This window comes from Mustela nigripes, chromosome 8 (assembly GCF_022355385.1).
Source record: "Mustela nigripes isolate SB6536 chromosome 8, MUSNIG.SB6536, whole genome shotgun sequence".
Lineage (NCBI taxonomy): Eukaryota > Metazoa > Chordata > Mammalia > Carnivora > Mustelidae > Mustela > Mustela nigripes.
In genome coordinates, this window is record NC_081564.1 from 30761453 (window position 1) to 30778689 (window position 17237).

At 36.8% G+C, this 17237-nt stretch overlaps 1 protein-coding gene across 6 annotated transcripts in view; it reads right to left on the reverse strand.

The window, feature by feature from the left end:
* CEP192 (centrosomal protein 192) overlaps nucleotides 1-17237 on the reverse strand; it is a 126659-nt gene that overhangs the window by 18856 nt on the left and 90566 nt on the right. For all 6 annotated transcript variants that reach the window (XM_059409140.1, XM_059409139.1, XM_059409138.1 and 3 more), the window contains 8 exons: nucleotides 16602-16692; nucleotides 16275-16451; nucleotides 12408-12668; nucleotides 12044-12159; nucleotides 10292-10401; nucleotides 6949-7099; nucleotides 1818-1993; nucleotides 1087-1210 (listed from right to left, as the gene is read on the reverse strand). In XM_059409140.1, coding sequence (XP_059265123.1) covers nucleotides 1087-1210; nucleotides 1818-1993; nucleotides 6949-7099; nucleotides 10292-10401; nucleotides 12044-12159; nucleotides 12408-12668; nucleotides 16275-16451; nucleotides 16602-16692 — 1206 coding nt within the window. The remainder of the gene's footprint in view (nucleotides 1-1086; nucleotides 1211-1817; nucleotides 1994-6948; nucleotides 7100-10291; nucleotides 10402-12043; nucleotides 12160-12407; nucleotides 12669-16274; nucleotides 16452-16601; nucleotides 16693-17237) is intronic.

Below are 17237 nucleotides of genomic sequence, written 5' to 3' on the forward strand. Positions count from 1 at the left end.
TCTTGCCTTCGGCTCAGTTCATGATCTCAGTGAGAACTGAGTTGGGCTCCCTGCTCAGCGGGGAGTCTGCTTCTCTCTTTCCCTCTGCCCCTTACCTACTGTTCATGTTCTCTTTCAAATAAAATAAAATCTTTTAAAAAAAATGGCAGAGCAAGATTATTTTCCATTCCTAACAGCTAAATGTGTGGGATGATGTTAAAAGTTATTTGTGAACAATCTACTCTATCATTTCCCTATCTTTTCAACCATTAATTAGTAAATGTTTAATTCATTGCTTTGGTCCTACGAATGTTTCTCTGGAGTATCCCTAACCCTACCTTAGGTCAGTATTAGTCAACTATAACTCTTCTAAAATGCATACTTCATCACTTTGCAAAAGTAAGTAACTTCATGTTGCTCTTCTGCGAAGCTTCCATTCCCAAATAGGAAGCAACCTGCACCTGTGGATGTTCTGTGCCAACCCAGACGAAGTCCCTGAAAAGCTGCAGAAGTGCAGCTTTACCTCCTATTAATAATTAAGCTGCGCAGAGAGGACAGCTGCTTATCAGCATCTGGTCCCCAAGACTTCCTTCTTAGAATATTATTTGTAAAAAATGGCCAGCCAGGTTATGGTTCAGACATATTAAAAGTCAGGAAGCTTTGTCTATAAAATGTCTGTTAGACAAAACTAGCAGAATAAGTTGAGCCAGACCCAAGGTAATGAAGGACAGAACCATCTGGGCTTTAGGGACCACCACCCCTCATCATCCGCCCAGCTGCATCTCCTGTTTTGTAATTTGGTATGCAGAGTAACATGTCCGCACAATCTGATGTTTTCTACTTCAGGAAATCTTTCCCACCTCACTCATATCTCTTAACTCTTTTACGCTATATACACTATAAGTGGCCATGGACGTGGGCTCTACTCTGCTAAGGAGCATGAATCTTAAATTTCAGTGTGGTCTCACAAAAACACAAGGAACTCTGTATAGGGAGCATATGACAAAATTCTACTGAATAAATTAAAATGGCATAATATCTAATCCTTCAAAAGTCACCATGCTAACATCTGAACAACAACCTCGAGGGAAGGGAAGTCATACTTACTCTGGTGGGATAAATCCATGTTGTGGTGTTACAGTAAGGCAATGTGCCGGCCAATACAATTCAAATTTCAGTAACATAACGGAATTATTTAAAATCTGGAAACATGCAGTTTTTGCCAGATCACCTATTATATCAGAGAAATAAAATATAACTTACATTTAGCATTAGTGAAAAAAACCCCAAACATTAATAAATAGTAAAAAAGAATCTTAAATACATTAGTCTACCAACTTAATTTTGCTTTATAGGAATTTCAAATCCCTGGTAAAAAAACAAACATTGTGTTTACTCTTAAACTACAATGATACTGAGCAAAGAGGTAAAAGGACATCTGGAAATTGTTACCATCTGGTCTTATCTTGGGCACATACAGTGGTACCAGATTTATTCCTACTCTGAAGCAACCATATCAATGTGAAGAGTAAAACATGCCAAGTACCAAATGAGATCTTTGGGGCAAGGAATGTGGTGGTAGAAAGGGCCCATGGACTAGTGGCCCAGCCAGATGGAGAACTGGAAGCTTGGAATGAGAACAATGGCCTTGTGCTGGACAATGCAAAGGTTGCGTGTGAGTTAGGTCTCACTCAGTAGGGGAGAGGAGGACCTGCATAAGGCATTAGTCACATCTGTATACACTCCAAGTATATTTCCTAGATGAACAATGGGCTCAGAGTGAGTTCAGCCCTGGTTTCCAGAGTGCACTGCTGTTGTGTTGTTACTGATATACTCACAAGAAGGGGCCATCAAAACCAAGTGTTCAGGCTGGACAGTCCACATTTCCTTAGAGGATGATTTATCTTGGGGTGGGCAAACAGCTTGTGAAAGAAGTGGAGAACCCTGAGGACCCTTAACTGGTAAAACATCCAAAGAAACATTGCCACCATGCTTCCCAGGACCTTCAGATTCACTGTAGAAACAGAAAGAGAGATGGGGAGAGGAAAGAAATTAAAAATGATAAAAAGCTGGGGTGCCTGGGTGGCTCAGTCATTACGTGTCTGCCTTCGACTCAGGTCATGATCCCAGGGTCCTGGGATCGAGCCCCATACCAGGCTCCCCGATCAGCCAGAAGCCTGCTTCTCTTTCTCTTGCTCCCCTACTTGTATTCACTCTCTCGTTGTGTCTCTACCAAATAAATGAATAAAATCTTTAAAAAATATCAAAAACTAAAAAGCTTATGACTAAGGATGTTAACCATTTGCCATGCACTATAAATGAAATACTGTGTTTTCTCGCCAATATTTTATTGCAATGTTTCACTTTTTGGTTGTATAGAAGCTGTATATTAAAATATTATATTTCTGCTTTTAAAAAAAGATTAAAAAGCCAGACCATGTCATATTTTTATATTAATTCTTCATAAATCTAAAAATATTTAGATAAAACTGAAAGTGTATTATGGAATATACTGTGTATGTTTCATGGAATAAAAATTATTCACTGTGTATTCTTTTTTTTTAAAGATTTTATTTATTTGACAGAGAAAGAGATCACAAACAGGTAGAGAGAGGGGGGAAAGCAGGCTCCCCACCAAGCAAAGAACCTAATGCGGAGTTCGATCCCAGGACCCGGAGATCGTGACCTGAGTCAAAGGCAGAGGCTTAACCCAATGAGCCACCCAGGCGCCCCTTCACTGTGTATTCTTAAAGTAATGTATAAAAATACAGTATAGTTCAAATATTGTTATACTAATCTTTCATTAGAATACTGATTTAATTTCTTTCCGGTCTTGACTTAGCATGCCATCTGAAGTCTCTTAAAAGATTTATGAGAAAACCACCCAAAATTAAGAATTTTTAAAAAGAAAACTCTTAATGTATCTATAACTGTACAATGATAACTGGTTTCATGATGCTAACATCAAAGAAAGTCTTCTGGGCAAAATACTATGGTAAGAAATGCTGATAAGGTTTAAGATTTTTATTAAGTGTTAAAAAGTGTTTAGCCTTAGATTACAAAAAATTGTAATTCTAATGAATTTTGTAATCATAGAAGCATATGATTTAACAAGTTCACTTGGGTGGTGCCCAAATTCTCCTACCACAGAGCAGAGTTCCATCTTTATTTCAAGCAGACACTCAACAGACGAGAAGAATCTTCTCCTCACCCTCTTACCCACTGCCCTCTCACCTGCTCCTTTTCCAATCAGACCTCTACTGCCCCAGAGACAGAGATATAATGCAGGTACCAGCTAAAAGTCAGAAACAATTTTTTACAGATTATAGAGCTGCTTCTTGGTTGTTTATTTTCCTAAAAACCAGCTCCTCACAATTTAATTGGTTTTTGATATAATTTTTAATCTATTTAACAACTATTTTAAACTCTTTGATTGAATATCTTAGAAAAAAGAATTATCATTAGAAGCATAGGAATCCTTTTAATATATTGTTGAATTCAGTCTGCCAATATTTTGTTGAGTATCTCTACATCTGTGTTCATTAAGGATACGGACATGTAATTTTCTTTTTCTAAGGTGTTTCTGCCTGGTTTCGATATCAGAGTAATGCTGGCATCATAAAAGAAGTCCTTCTTTCCTTTTATTTTTTGGAATAATTTGAGATACTAGCTTTATTTAGTACAGTGAAGGGAATCATCAAAACAAAATGAAAAGGCAACCTACTGAAACCTACTTACAAATCATTTATCTGATAAAAGGTTAATATCCAGATGACAGAAAGAACGTATACAACTCAGTACCAAAAAAAGGAAAAAGCCTGATTTAGAAAATGGGCAGAGGACTTGAATAGACATTTTCCCAAAGAAGACATACAGATGACCAAGAGGCACATGAAAAGATGGCTCAAAAAGAAAGAAAAGATGCTCAACATTACTAATCATCAAAACCACAGGAAATCACCTCACACCTCTCAAACTGGCTATTATCAAAGATGGAGAGCAAAGGGAACCCTTGTGCACTGCTGGTAGGAATGCAAACTGAAGCCCCTATGGAAAATAGTATGGAGGTTCCTCAAAAAATTGAAAGTAAAGGTACCATATGATCCAGCAATTTATCCAAAGAAAATGAAAATACAAATCTGAAGAGATATATGCATCCCCACATTCACTGCAGCATTATTTAAAATAGCCAAAATATCAACATAACCTATGTCCATGATAGATGAATAAAGATGCTGTTTATATGCCCAGTGGAATATTAGTCATAAAAAAGAATGAAATCTAACCATTTGTGACAACATGCACCTAGAGGGTATTAAGCTAAGTGAAATAAGTCAGACAGAGAAAAACAAATACTAAATAATTTCACTTATATGTGGAAACTAAAATACAAAATGAATGAACAGACAAAACAGAAACAGACTCTTAGACACAGGAAACAAACTGCTGGTTTCAGGGGGTGGGAGAGGGGCTGGGTGTGGGTTAAACAGGTGAAGGGGATTAAGAGGTACAAACTTCTAGTTAAAAAATAAACAAATTATGGGGATGTAATAAACAGCTTAGGGAATATAGTCAATAATATTTTAATAACTTTGTATGGTGACAGATGGTAACTAGACTTATTGTGGGCACCATTTCATAATGCATAAAAATATCAAATCACTATGATGTACAACTGAAACTAAAAGGATATTGCATATGAGTTGTACTCTAATAAGGTTTTTGTTTTTTTTTTTGTTTTGCTTTTTTAAATATAGGGAAGAAGGCAAGCTGGAATGAGTTGGAGGCACTAGGTAGGTGTGTTAGCCCTCAGTTGGTGGCTGCAACTTCCAGAGAACTCTCAGCCAATACGAGTTGGCAACACTGTGCTAAGGAGAGCCCACATGATGAGAAGATGTTAAAAACAGGAGAACTGCATAAATCCAAATATACTGAGGATAATGAAGCCAGGTTTCTCAGTACTGGAGATATCAGTGTAAACTCATGGTTTCAACATATTTATAAACGGATTTGGATACATGGGGATGTATATATAAATACATGTATTTCCTAGCTGTGACCACTGAGGGGTCCTAGAAGTAGTAACACCTGAAAAGCAACAGCACACTTACTACTCATATCCTGGTTTCTAATACTATTCTCTACCAAAAGGACTCAGGACTTCTATTCCAGGACTGGGACAGGGAAAGCATACATGAAACCTCGAATATCCATTGTGCCAGTGAATAATGAGCCAGGTTAAGTGACCAAATGGTGACAGTAAAGGATTAATACTGAATCCAGCAGTCTGCCCTGAAGTAAGTACATAAAAGAGGGTAAGGTAAATCTCTTCTTCATCGTGAAAGACAACTAGAAAATGTAGAAACACAGAATTAGAAAATCACCATTTGGTAAATAAGACAATACTAACAGGATTCAGGCAATAATCATCACTGCGGTGCTACAAGTGTGAAAAGAAACATGATACTCCTTATCTCTAAGGATCTCCCTTTAAGTCATTCATTAACTATAGTGGAGAAACTGGCAGACACCATTTTAATTAAGCAATAAAACATTTCTAGTAATGGGACAAATCAGCATTGTTCGTTACCTGAGAAGATGTACTGAGAAAACAAACAGCATCACTTCCATGGTGTGAGGGACATTTTACAAAGTAACTGGTCTATACATAAACATCAAGGTCACTGGCAAGAAAACAGTTAGCAGCTTGCCTGCACCCTTTCCCCCACTTTTTACTAGGGAATGCCCAGGAAAAAAAGAAGGATAACTTGGTCAAATTCCCTGTGATCTTCCTAATGACATTTCCCAGCAAACACACTAATTTACTTTTCTATGATATGCTTATAAAAGGATATTCCTGGTCTGTCTAGTATTGGTTATGGTAAAGAAATCTGAAATTTATGAATTTATGTGGCACAGCTGTTTGAAAAAATATCACATAAAGTATGTAATTACACAAGTATAAAATAGCTTTTGTAACTGAAATAGCTCCCCCTTTTGTGTAAGCAACGGATAATCGCATGCACAACTTAGAAACCTCATGTTAAATTTGAACCAGTTTTTTTTTAAATTTTTTAATAAACATATAATGTATTATTAGCCCCAGGGATACAGGTCTGTGAATTGCCAGGTTTACACACTTCACAGCACTCACCATATCACACACCCTCCCCAATGTCCATAACCCGACCACCCTCTCCCTAACCTCCTCCCCCGGTCACCCTCAGTTTGTTTTGTGACAGTAAGAGTCAGAGTAGAGTATTAATGTTGCAAAAAGTGCCTAGGAAGCATCATTAGCAATCCCAATTTCCTCATGTTTTCATCTAAAATTATTACTAAAGCTTAGTTCTGGGTAATTGATTCTGTGGCTCTGGGTTGATGATGCAACCCTCTGTTCTTTCATGAAAGAGGACAGACTGAGGAAGTGCTCTATGTTCAAAAAGGATAAAGAAGACAGGCTAACTAAATGTAAGGTGTGATCTCAGATTAGACTCAGAACCAAAGAGGAGATTTCTTGCTTATTTCTTTGATTCAAATACATAAAACTTTATTAGGGAACTGGGGGATTTGCATGGAATCTGTGGACTAGATCTTAGCACTTTAACAATACTAAGGTCCTAATTTTGATGAGTTTACTATAGCTATTTGGAAGAAGGTCTGTGTTTTCAGGAAACTTAGGACAAACTGGTCATTATACCCGCAAATGATTCAGAAAAAAGTTATATATATACATGTATAAAATAATAAGGTAAATGTGGTAAAATGTTAGCAACTCAGGAATCTCAATGGAGGCAGCATATATTCTATTTTTAAACTCTTCCATAAATTTGAAATTATTTCAACTTAAACTAAAATATAAAGATGAAATAAACATTTTGGGAGGCAAAAAAGTACAGAGAAAAGATCAGCTCTACTATGAATTAAATTATCTTGAAATCTGGTGAAAGATGTTTTGTTTGTCTATTTTACCTTTTAGATTCTGAGTCAGCTTTGGAAGAAGACTGAAGGAATTCACTGCTAGACCTGGAATCTCTGAATTCTCCAATTACTGAAAGTATAATTTTACGCATGTTTCCATAAAAGAGCTGAATATCATTAGGCCGTTGGGGAAGATCATATACTGAAACAGAAAATAATGTTTGAAATACATGAATCTTCACATAATCACACCACAAAGTAACAGATAAACTTACACATTAACCACCACAGAAAATTATTTTCTTAAGAAGGTTGAGGATGAGTGACAATTGATGTTTACCTCTACTGACTAGCATGAAATCATAGGCAGCTCAGGCTCTGGCTTTGAATTTGGCAACTTAACCTCTCTAAACCCTAGTCTCCTCAAGGATAAATATAAAGTAACAATTCATCTCAGAAGTTATTGTGAGCATTAGAGTATTAATATGCTTAAAACTCCATATGCAACAAGCTGACTGTGGGCCAGGTACTATTCTAATCCCTTTGTGCATATTAATCTAGTCAGCCTTCACAACAGCTCTTTGAGGTAAGTATTATCTCATCTCTACTTCAAGGATGAGGAATCTGAAGCACAAAGAGGTTAAGGATACACAATTTATAAGTGGTGGTCTCACAGACATTTAACTTTAGCAAATCTAGAAACCCAGAAATACTACTACTAAATTTGGTGATTAATAAAATAGTGCTAGAGTTGAACATCTCTAGCTTAGTCCACCCAAATTTGTATACACAAGAAATTTTACAGAACATCCTTGTATTCCACATTTAAATAAAACATTAAGAGGGGAGCCTGGGTGGCTCAGTCAGTTAAGCCTCTGTCTGACTCTTGTTCTCAGCTCAGATCTTGATCTCAGGGTCATGAGTTTAAGCTCCCATTGGGCTCCATGCTGGGCATGGAGTCTACTTAAAAAAAGTAATAAGCTGGACATTAAAAATTACACTTTTTTTTTTTAAAAGACTTTATTTGACAGATGGAGATCACAAGTAGGCAGAGGGACAGGTAGAGAGAGAGGAGGAAGCAGGCTCCCCACTGAGCAGAGAGCCCTTTGTGGGGCTTGATCCCAGGACCCTGGAATCATGACCTAAGCGGAAGGCAGAAGCTTTAACCCACTGAGCCACCCAGGCGCCCCAAGAATTATACTTTTTAAATGAAAAAATTTTTAAAAGAACACACTAAGTGTAAATTGACATTTATAATAACCAAGATATTGGACCATAAAAATTTAAATCAAGTACGAAAATATTTGCCGCAAATCGTATTGTCTTGCAAAAGCAAGATTATAAATACCTGTAATGATAACGTGTTCAAATAACCATATAAAAAGTTCAACTGCAACATTCTCACAGGTGATCTACTATACTAACCAACACAAGACAAAGTAGGATTGGTTCCTCCTTTCCTCTGGATAATATACCATCTCAAGGATTCTAGTACTCTGGTGTCCCAAAGACCTACCTGAAGTCCCAACTCAACCCCATCTTAGATGGGAGTCTTGACAGCTTACTTAAGCTCCTGGTTGGGTTTGTCAACATGACCCTTAACATAACACATTTCTTGAATTTCTGTACATGCAAATCTCTTTGGACTATCCTTCCCCATTCTGGTCCCCATCTTCTGCATCTTGTCAACTTCTCATTCTTCAAGATACTTCAAGAGTCACCTCATTTTAAATGGGGTATCCTTTCTCTATATTCTCCAGATTCCTTTTTTTTTTTTTTAAGATTTTATTTATTTATTAGAAAGAATGCAGGAGAAGGAAAGAGAACACAGAGGGGGAGGGAGAAGCAGACTCTCTGCAGAACAGGGAGTCGGATGTGGGACTTGATCCCAAGAACCTGAGATCATGATCTGAGCCAAAGGCAGACACTCAACCGAGCCACTGAGGCATCCCTATATTCTCCAGATTCCTAAACACACATCCATCATGGCCCTTTTCATACCACACATTAATCACCTTTGTGATGTTGTTGCCAAATCATGCAACTGTGCCAACTTCTGAACCACCACAAACCCATCTACCTATTTTTAATCACAGTATTCAGGACTGTTGTAGTATGTTACTAAGTGCTTCTGTCTACAAAGCATAATTCAGTTTAACTCCTTTATTTATTGAGATCTTTCTTACAATAAAGGCAGGAGGAAGGTAAAGCTCAGAGGAGATAAACTGACAGGCATGGCTTTACACTGTTTCAATTCCAAATCCAAGGTTCTTTCCATATTCAGCTCCCTTAAACTGCTGACAAGATCCATTTCAAATCTTTTCACTTTTTTTTTTTTTTTAACTAATCCACCCCTACCTTCCCTTTGAGTAGATGATCTAGACTCCTAATTACCAAAAAGATCACAGACTATTCTACATCACCTCTACATAGGCATAAATATTCCTTTATCATTTCATATCTTAGAAGTAATATATATTTTACCATTAAAAAACTAAGTAACAAAAATGGGGAGGGGGGAAACACTACCACCTGAAATTCTATTACCAGAACATAACCACTGTCAATAGTTGGTGTGTATACTCCTGCAATTTTACCTACGTAGCTGTATATAGACACATTATTTTTACCATGAGATCTTAATATGTAAATTTTAAAAGTTTTTCTTAATTAATGAAGAGATTTCTCTTGTCATTTAATATAGAGTCATACTGTTTTAAGAGCTTCAACATATTCTATTACATAATTAAACGATGCCCTATTCTTGGACACTGAAGTTACTTCTGACTTCCTGCTGTTATGAACAACACTGTGACAAAAATCTGTCCATTATTACACAATTTGTATGTCTCAGTACATATATTTTTTAACAGTAATAAACACCATTAGATGCTTAAATGATTCAGCTCAAATACAGCTAAAAATCTAGGGTGGAATTATTCCACAGCTGTCTATTTTGGATTTTGTTCCCCACTGTCACATCCCCCTCCATATATTGCACAGCAGACACAGAAATCTCAAAATGAGTTCAAGTTTGCAATCATTAAACCTTAAACAGTAATTACTTTGAGTTTAATAATGACCATTCTCCTCCAGTTTATAAGTCTATCCATAGAATAGGTGCCACAATACATTAATAATATCCAACATTTATATAGCAAAGCTCTCTCATTTTATTTTCACAACAACTCCTTCTGGATGAGAAGTTAGGTATTATAGCTCTCATTTCCGGAAAAGGAAACAAGCTCAGTGATGTCCCGAGTCACACAGCAGAAATGGGGCTCAAACTCAGCCTGACTCCATAATCTAATACTCCTCCACCCTATAACACATCACTGGACCTAGATAAATCTTTTGAGTCATTTGTAGTAGTTAGACATGTTGAAATTCTTACCTTCAGTTACTAGTAACTCATCCTGAAATTTTTCCGCAAAATCAACATGCTGCAGCACACTATGTTCTGGAAGTACGTGTTCTATGATCCCTGGTTTATGAGATAGGGCTCTGCCAATAGAGATTTTTATTCAAAAATGATTTTACATAAATTAGATTTTCATTAGTGTATTTGGCAAATCTCACAAACAGCATGCATAATGTGTTGGTTTATAGATCTCATGTCTTAAATCCTAATATAAGTAATTTTTAAAAGAAAATCTATTTTGGAAGTTCCCTTCAAAGTTATACATGGTAGTACAGTATCATCACTTTCAGTGAAATATTAACATTAAAACAAGAGCTCCCTAAAATGAGGGTAGAAAGAAGAGTGAAATTAGCTTCTTTTCAGGTCTTACATTTTTCAATATTTGTATGAATTTGATCATAGTTAGAAATCTGTCTCAGAAAAAAAAAAAGAATATGGCAAGAACATGATATAAGTAAGAGTTGTCAGAGAGAAAACGTTTAAATTGCCATGTGACTGTATTTTACCTGACCTCTTCTAAAGAATCTCTGAGGTAAGAGAACAGAAATGTAAATTTCTCTGTAATACTCAGATGTTCACAAACAAAAGAAATCTCATTACTATGTATATGTGGCAAAGAGGAGTTCTAAAACAATATGCTCATTTCTATATCCCGGTAGAGATAAAGGGGGGGAAAAAAATGCAAACCTGTAATTTAATTTCTCCAAATGCCAGTTTCTATATTTAAAATACTTAATTGAGAAACAAAACCAGGTTCAAGGTTGAGCTCTTTATACTGGGTCTATTCTAACATCATGTAGCTATCTATCATTCAAGTCTCTTTTTAAAGGGTCTAACAATCCTCAACAAATTAAAAATAAAACGATTTCCTAAATTATGTATCAGAATAACACAAAGCAGAGCACAAACGGTTGGATGAAGAAAATACTGGTATATTCATGTAACACTCTCCTACTGGGAGTGAATGATTTCCTACTGACAGATGAAATGTTGTGAGCTTCACTTATTTTATATTCAGGCCCTGTAGGCTAGGAAATAAAATTTTATAATGCAAGAACTCTTGAATTCACCATGCAAAGTTACCTATGTTTAAATCACACCTAAATCTAAATGTCTAAATTTGATATTTTTGTGTATTAAAGTATATTTAGAAGTACCAAATTTTCTAGAAGCACATGCGTTAAGCCAGTCAAGTTAAATACCCTTTTTAAGGGTATTTCTAAGTACAACTTTCTAAGTACAACTTATTCCTTTTCTAAGTACAACTTAGAAAAGTACAACACTTCTAAGTACAACTTAATCCTTTCAAATAATTCACAACACTCCCAGAAATACTACAAATAAGTAAGGTGTGTTTATACACAATATATTCTTTCAGTAGTTCCTAAATCTGTTCTAAAATTGACCTATCGTCATTAGGAACATCATCCTATTATGAAGTCTAAGGTTCCTATTTGCGTAAAGGAGAAGAGGCACAATATATATGTCTAGAAAAGAAGGCATAATGCAAATATGGCAAATGGGTTTCCTACACACATTTCTTCCTCATAAATTAGACTATCATAGTGGACTATCAGCTATACAAATTTTACCAAGATTTTTTCAGCCACCAGTTTACTAATAAGTAGCTGAGCATGTTCTATAACTTTCAAATCCCAAACCATTTTTAAGCTTTCATTATTTCTACTGAAGAGTTTCCAACATCATCTAAGATAAATAACCTACCTTCGATATTGCTGTCTTGAAATTTCATCACCACCAAAGAAGTATATAGTTGACAGTTCTGTTGTGGTTGTATAATTGCTCTCCCTGACTGATGGATTATATATTATAGTAACATCCTGATGCCAAGGAAAAAAAATCATGAGTGAATATTAAATATTTTTCTTAAGTCATTTCATTGTGAGTTAAATATCATATGAGCGTAGGCAGTCAATACACATGGATGTACATGACAGAATTTCTAGGAAGATCAAGTATTCCCATTCCTTCATTACTCTCAAATACTAGTTTTTAGCCATAAAATATGTAATTATTAATTTAACCTAAAAATGAGTCCAATATTTTTAGTGCAGAAACTTATACTTACTTCTCGTGATTTTTCTTTGAGCACAAATTTATCTGGAAAAATCCTTAAAACTTTAGGATCCAGCAAAACTTTTTTCTGAGAATCCTTAAAACCTACTGCTTTAACAAAAGCTGCCCGAGAGCCAGTGTTATGAACAGAAAAAACAATTCTACTTTCTTTGCCAGGTATTAAGTCATTCACTGTTACCATGTAACTGTCAGATAACTTTTTAACATCTTCCAAAATAAGATTACTTGTTCCTCCATATCCAGACAAAGGTATCTATGAGCAGAAAATACATATATCCAAAATTATTTTTTATGTAAGCAGAAAGAAGATTAAATTATAGACAGAAAAAAAAAAAAACCTTCACAAATTTAATACAACTATTATTTCTTGTGTACTTTGGCTAGTTACCCCAATTCCAGTCCAGCATTATATTAAAGAACTTCTCTTAGGACAAAAACAAATCAAAGAGTTGCAAAATTATTTACCTTCCAATTTTTAGGTATGCTAAATTATTTCATTGTTATACAAGCCAAGCTTAGATGATTAAGGAGTAAAAGATTAGTATAGATAAACTTGCTTAAGAAGCGTTCAGGGTGAAACATACTGATGTCAGTAATTTACTTTGAAATGCTTAAAAAAAAGAGACAAACTGATGGATGGTTGAGATATGTGATCTAAGAAATACAGCAAAATGTTAATTGTAGAATCTAAGTGGTAGGGTATGTGAGGGTTCACCATATAATTCTTTCAACTTCCCAATAATTATCAATTTTGAAAATGAAATGTGTTAATGAAACAAAATCTATTGTTCTATACTCCTGTTAGCTTTTGATCTACCAGCATGAGAAAAGAAGTATGCCAAAGGGACTGAACAGAAGCCAAGAACTCAACTCCCAGAGGACAGACCCCCTGGTAGCCAGAATGCAGACTAGAGGCAGGCTTTAGGGGCCAACCGGTGTGGTCTCTAAGCCAGGCTGCTTCCACAGGGTTCAGCACTATCAGAAAACAAGGATTCAAGAATAAAGACTATAAATAAAAATGTAAGAAAATAGATATGGTGCTGGAAAACAAACTTTCCATATCCTTTAAAATGCACTCCTTGGGGCGCCTGGGTGGCTCAGTGGGTTAAAGCCTCTGCCTTCGGATCAGGTCATGATCTCAGGGTCCTGGGATCCAGCCCCGCATCGGGCTCTCTGCTCCGCAGGGAGCCTGCTTTCTCCCTACTTTCTCTGCCTGTCTCTCTGCCTACTTGTGATCTCTGCCTGTCAAATAAATAAATAAAATCTTTAATAAAATAAAAATAAAATAAAATGCACTCCTTTATAAGTGGCACCTGGGTGGCTCGGTTTATTAAGCATCCAACTATTTTGGCTCAGGTCATGATCTGAGGATCCTGGGATGGAGCTTCTAGCTCAGCGGGAGCCTGCCTGAGATTCTCTCTCTCCTGTTCCCTCCCCCAGCTCACACACACGTGTTCTATCTCTCTCTCTCTAAAATAAATAAACAGGGGTACATGGGTGGCTCAGTCAGTTAAGTGTTTGCCTTTGGCTCAGGTCATGATATCTAGGTCCTGAGATTGAGCCCAGAATCTCTCTAATAAATAAATAAAATCTTTAATAAAATAATCTTTTAAAAATGCACTCCTCGGGCACCTGAGTGGCTCAGGGGTTTAAAGCCTCTGCCTTCGGCTCAGGTTATAATCCCATAATCCCATAATCTCTGCTCAGCAGGGAGACTGCTTCTCCTTCTCTCTCTCTCTGCCTACCTCTCTGCCTACTTGTGATCTCTGTCAAACAAATAAATAAAAAATCTTCAAAAGAAATGCACTCCTTTAAAAGTGATCTATCATTCCTAATTATTAAACTGTGTTTCAGAGGCGCCTGATGGCTCAGTTGATTAAAAGTCTGCCATCTGCTCAGATCATGGTCTTGAGGTCCTGCAAGAACCTGCTTAGGCTGCCCACTCAGAGGGGAGTCTGCCTCTTCCTCCCCTTCTGCCCCTTTCCCTCTCTCTCTCTCGCTCTCTCAAATAAATAAATAAAATCTTTTAAAAAATAAAATAAAATAAAGTGTTCCAAAGAACGTCTTGCAAACTTGAAAACACCAATAGCTTATTTTGAGTTGTGTTATGCACTTAAATTAACGTTTTTTTTTTCTTTTTTTAAAGATTTTATTTATTTATTTGACAGACAGAGATCACCAGTAGACAGAGAGGCAGGCAGAGAGAGAGAGAGAGGAGGAAGCAGGCTCCCTGTGGAGCAGAGAGCCCGATGCGGGGCTTGATCCCAGGACCCTGAGATCATGACCTGAGCTGAAGGCAGAGGCTTTAACCCACTGAGCCACCCAGGTGCCCCCTTAAATTAACGTTTTGAAAAATTAAATTAGGGACCTCATAATTGGTACTGGCTTGCCCATGTAGTCCTCTCCACAAACCACCTGATTCTGACTTGAAACCAGACCATTAGGTTATGTGGTACTCTGGCACTGTGTCCTCAGCTCACGTAGAAGAATGTTCTTCCTGAAGACAACACTTACATGCTCTTTTTTTTTTTTTTTTTTTTTTTTTAATTAAGTAAACCCTACCCCCAACATGTGTCTAAAACTCAGAATCCCAAGATCAAGAGTCACATGCTCTACTGACTGAGCCAGCCAGGCACCTGACGACTTACATCTTTAAACAATTTTGCCCACCACAGCTCATGGGGCCAAGGTGAGAGCTCCACAGAGAATAAGTCAAGCTTCAGCATCAAAAAAAGCTAGATTTGGGACGCCTGGGTGGCTCAGTTGGTTGGGCAGCTGCCTTCGGCTCAGGTCATGATCCCAGCCTCCTGGGATGGAGTCCCACATCGGGCTCCTTGCTCCGCGGGGAGCCTGCTTCTCCCTCTGACTCTGCCTTCCACTCTGTCTGCCTGTGCTCGCTCTTGCTCGCTCTCTTTCTGACAAATAAATAAATAAAATCTTTAAAAAAAAAAAAAAGCTAGATTTGCCATAAAGATCTACTGTTTTAAAAAACCATTTCAAGGGTGCCTGGGTGGCTCAGTAAGTAAAGCGTCCAGCTCTTAATTTTCACTAGGTCACGATCTCAGGGTCATAAGATCGAGGCCTGTGTTGGGATTCTTTCTCTCTCTCCTGCTGCCCTTCCTCCTATCCCCCCTCACTGTTCAGTCTCTCTCTCTCAAAAAACAAACAAGCAAAAAAACAACCTTCTAAGCACTGCTAATCTTGTAATTCATTACATTCCTTCTCTAGCACTAGAAAATAGACCAACATTTTAGTTCTAGCCCCACAGCCAAAAACTGGGTTGTTTTAAAGGTATGCACTTTTACGGAGTACACTGTGTTTGATTACCCTGTCCTTCTTTCCTTTTCTCAATGATACACCAACTTCATCTCTCACTGCTCTAAATAAATCTAAAGAAATGAGTTGAAATCCTTTTTAAAAATTATGTTGGGAAGAAACAAAATATAAAAAGCTCTCGTCTTTGTATCCCTAGTTCTGGATGAGTCTAGTAAATGGTGTCAATAGATATGTTGCTGAATTGAAAGAATACAATTTACTTGGAAAGGCAGTATATTAAACAATTTGATCTGGTTTTACCAAAAAATATGTTCCTGTTGGGTACACTTCAAAATTCTCAAGCTGAAATGAAATTTAAAGGCACAAGAAGAGATGGTTTCCTATAGGAATACTATGGAGACTACTCTCAAAATACAACACTTGTACAAAGTACATTAGTTACTTCCTAACTTGTTTGTAAAGCAAGGCAATCACCTATTCTGACTTACAAAAAGCAGAGTATACATAATTTACCAATATTAAACTAATAGTTACAACATGTAAGAACTCCACAGGAGGAAAAAAAGCAATAAAATCATCTTACCGTGAACTTAATGCCTGGTTGTGATCGAATTCCCAGTTGTTTAATTTCTAGTTTAGCCAACATACAAGATAATCGAGTAGGTGCAAATAATACAGAGATGTGAATGTCTTCTTTTGGACGCATTCTGATCTCACAGTTACTGGTTAGTCGTTCTTCTGAACCAAAAGTGTGCTGAAGCTATAATTTAAAACAATCACTGCATACAAAAAAGCAGGAGTCCAAATAAAACTACCATCAACCAACCCAAAGCTTTTGAAGCACTACCCAATGGTATGCACAGGTAAGTGGTCTAAAAGAACATGGAACAGCACCAGGCACTCTACCAACCTGAAAGCAGTCCTGGTCTTGTCCTCTGATGAGCAGTCGCAGATGTTGGGTTGTAGATGTACAATTACTGCGTAAAGCTAGCTTCTGAAGCCTAGAAACAATTACACATTGTAAATGCAGTTTCCCTCCATGGATACTGCTACAACTATAAAACCAAAGCCAATTAAAACTGACTGCAATGTTTAGAGATGGGCTGGAATATACTACTTTATTAGCAGCCTGGAGAGGTAATCTCCACAGTCCTAAGATGCCACATTTCTGAAAACATACTCAAAACATAACCACTTTGTCAAAGAAACTCTTTGGGCTTAATCATTCTCCTATTATAGCTCCTTAGCAGACCTTGTTATTTACACTACACATAGAAGTCTTTAGCTGTCTTGTAAAACAATCAAATGAAAATCCAGATTAACAAATTCATTAAGTCAATACTATGCTTAGGTTGAATTACTAGCTTTCATGTGAACAAGGAGTCCCAGGCACACCACTTAGACGTTTCACTCTAAGAGCCTCATTTGCACAAATTAGTCTTTTAAACAGTACATTGAATTAACCATACTTTTAAAAAGTTGTGATATGCAAGTACAATAGACTATGAATAACAGCTGGCTGGTGGTAAAAAAAAAAAAATAAACA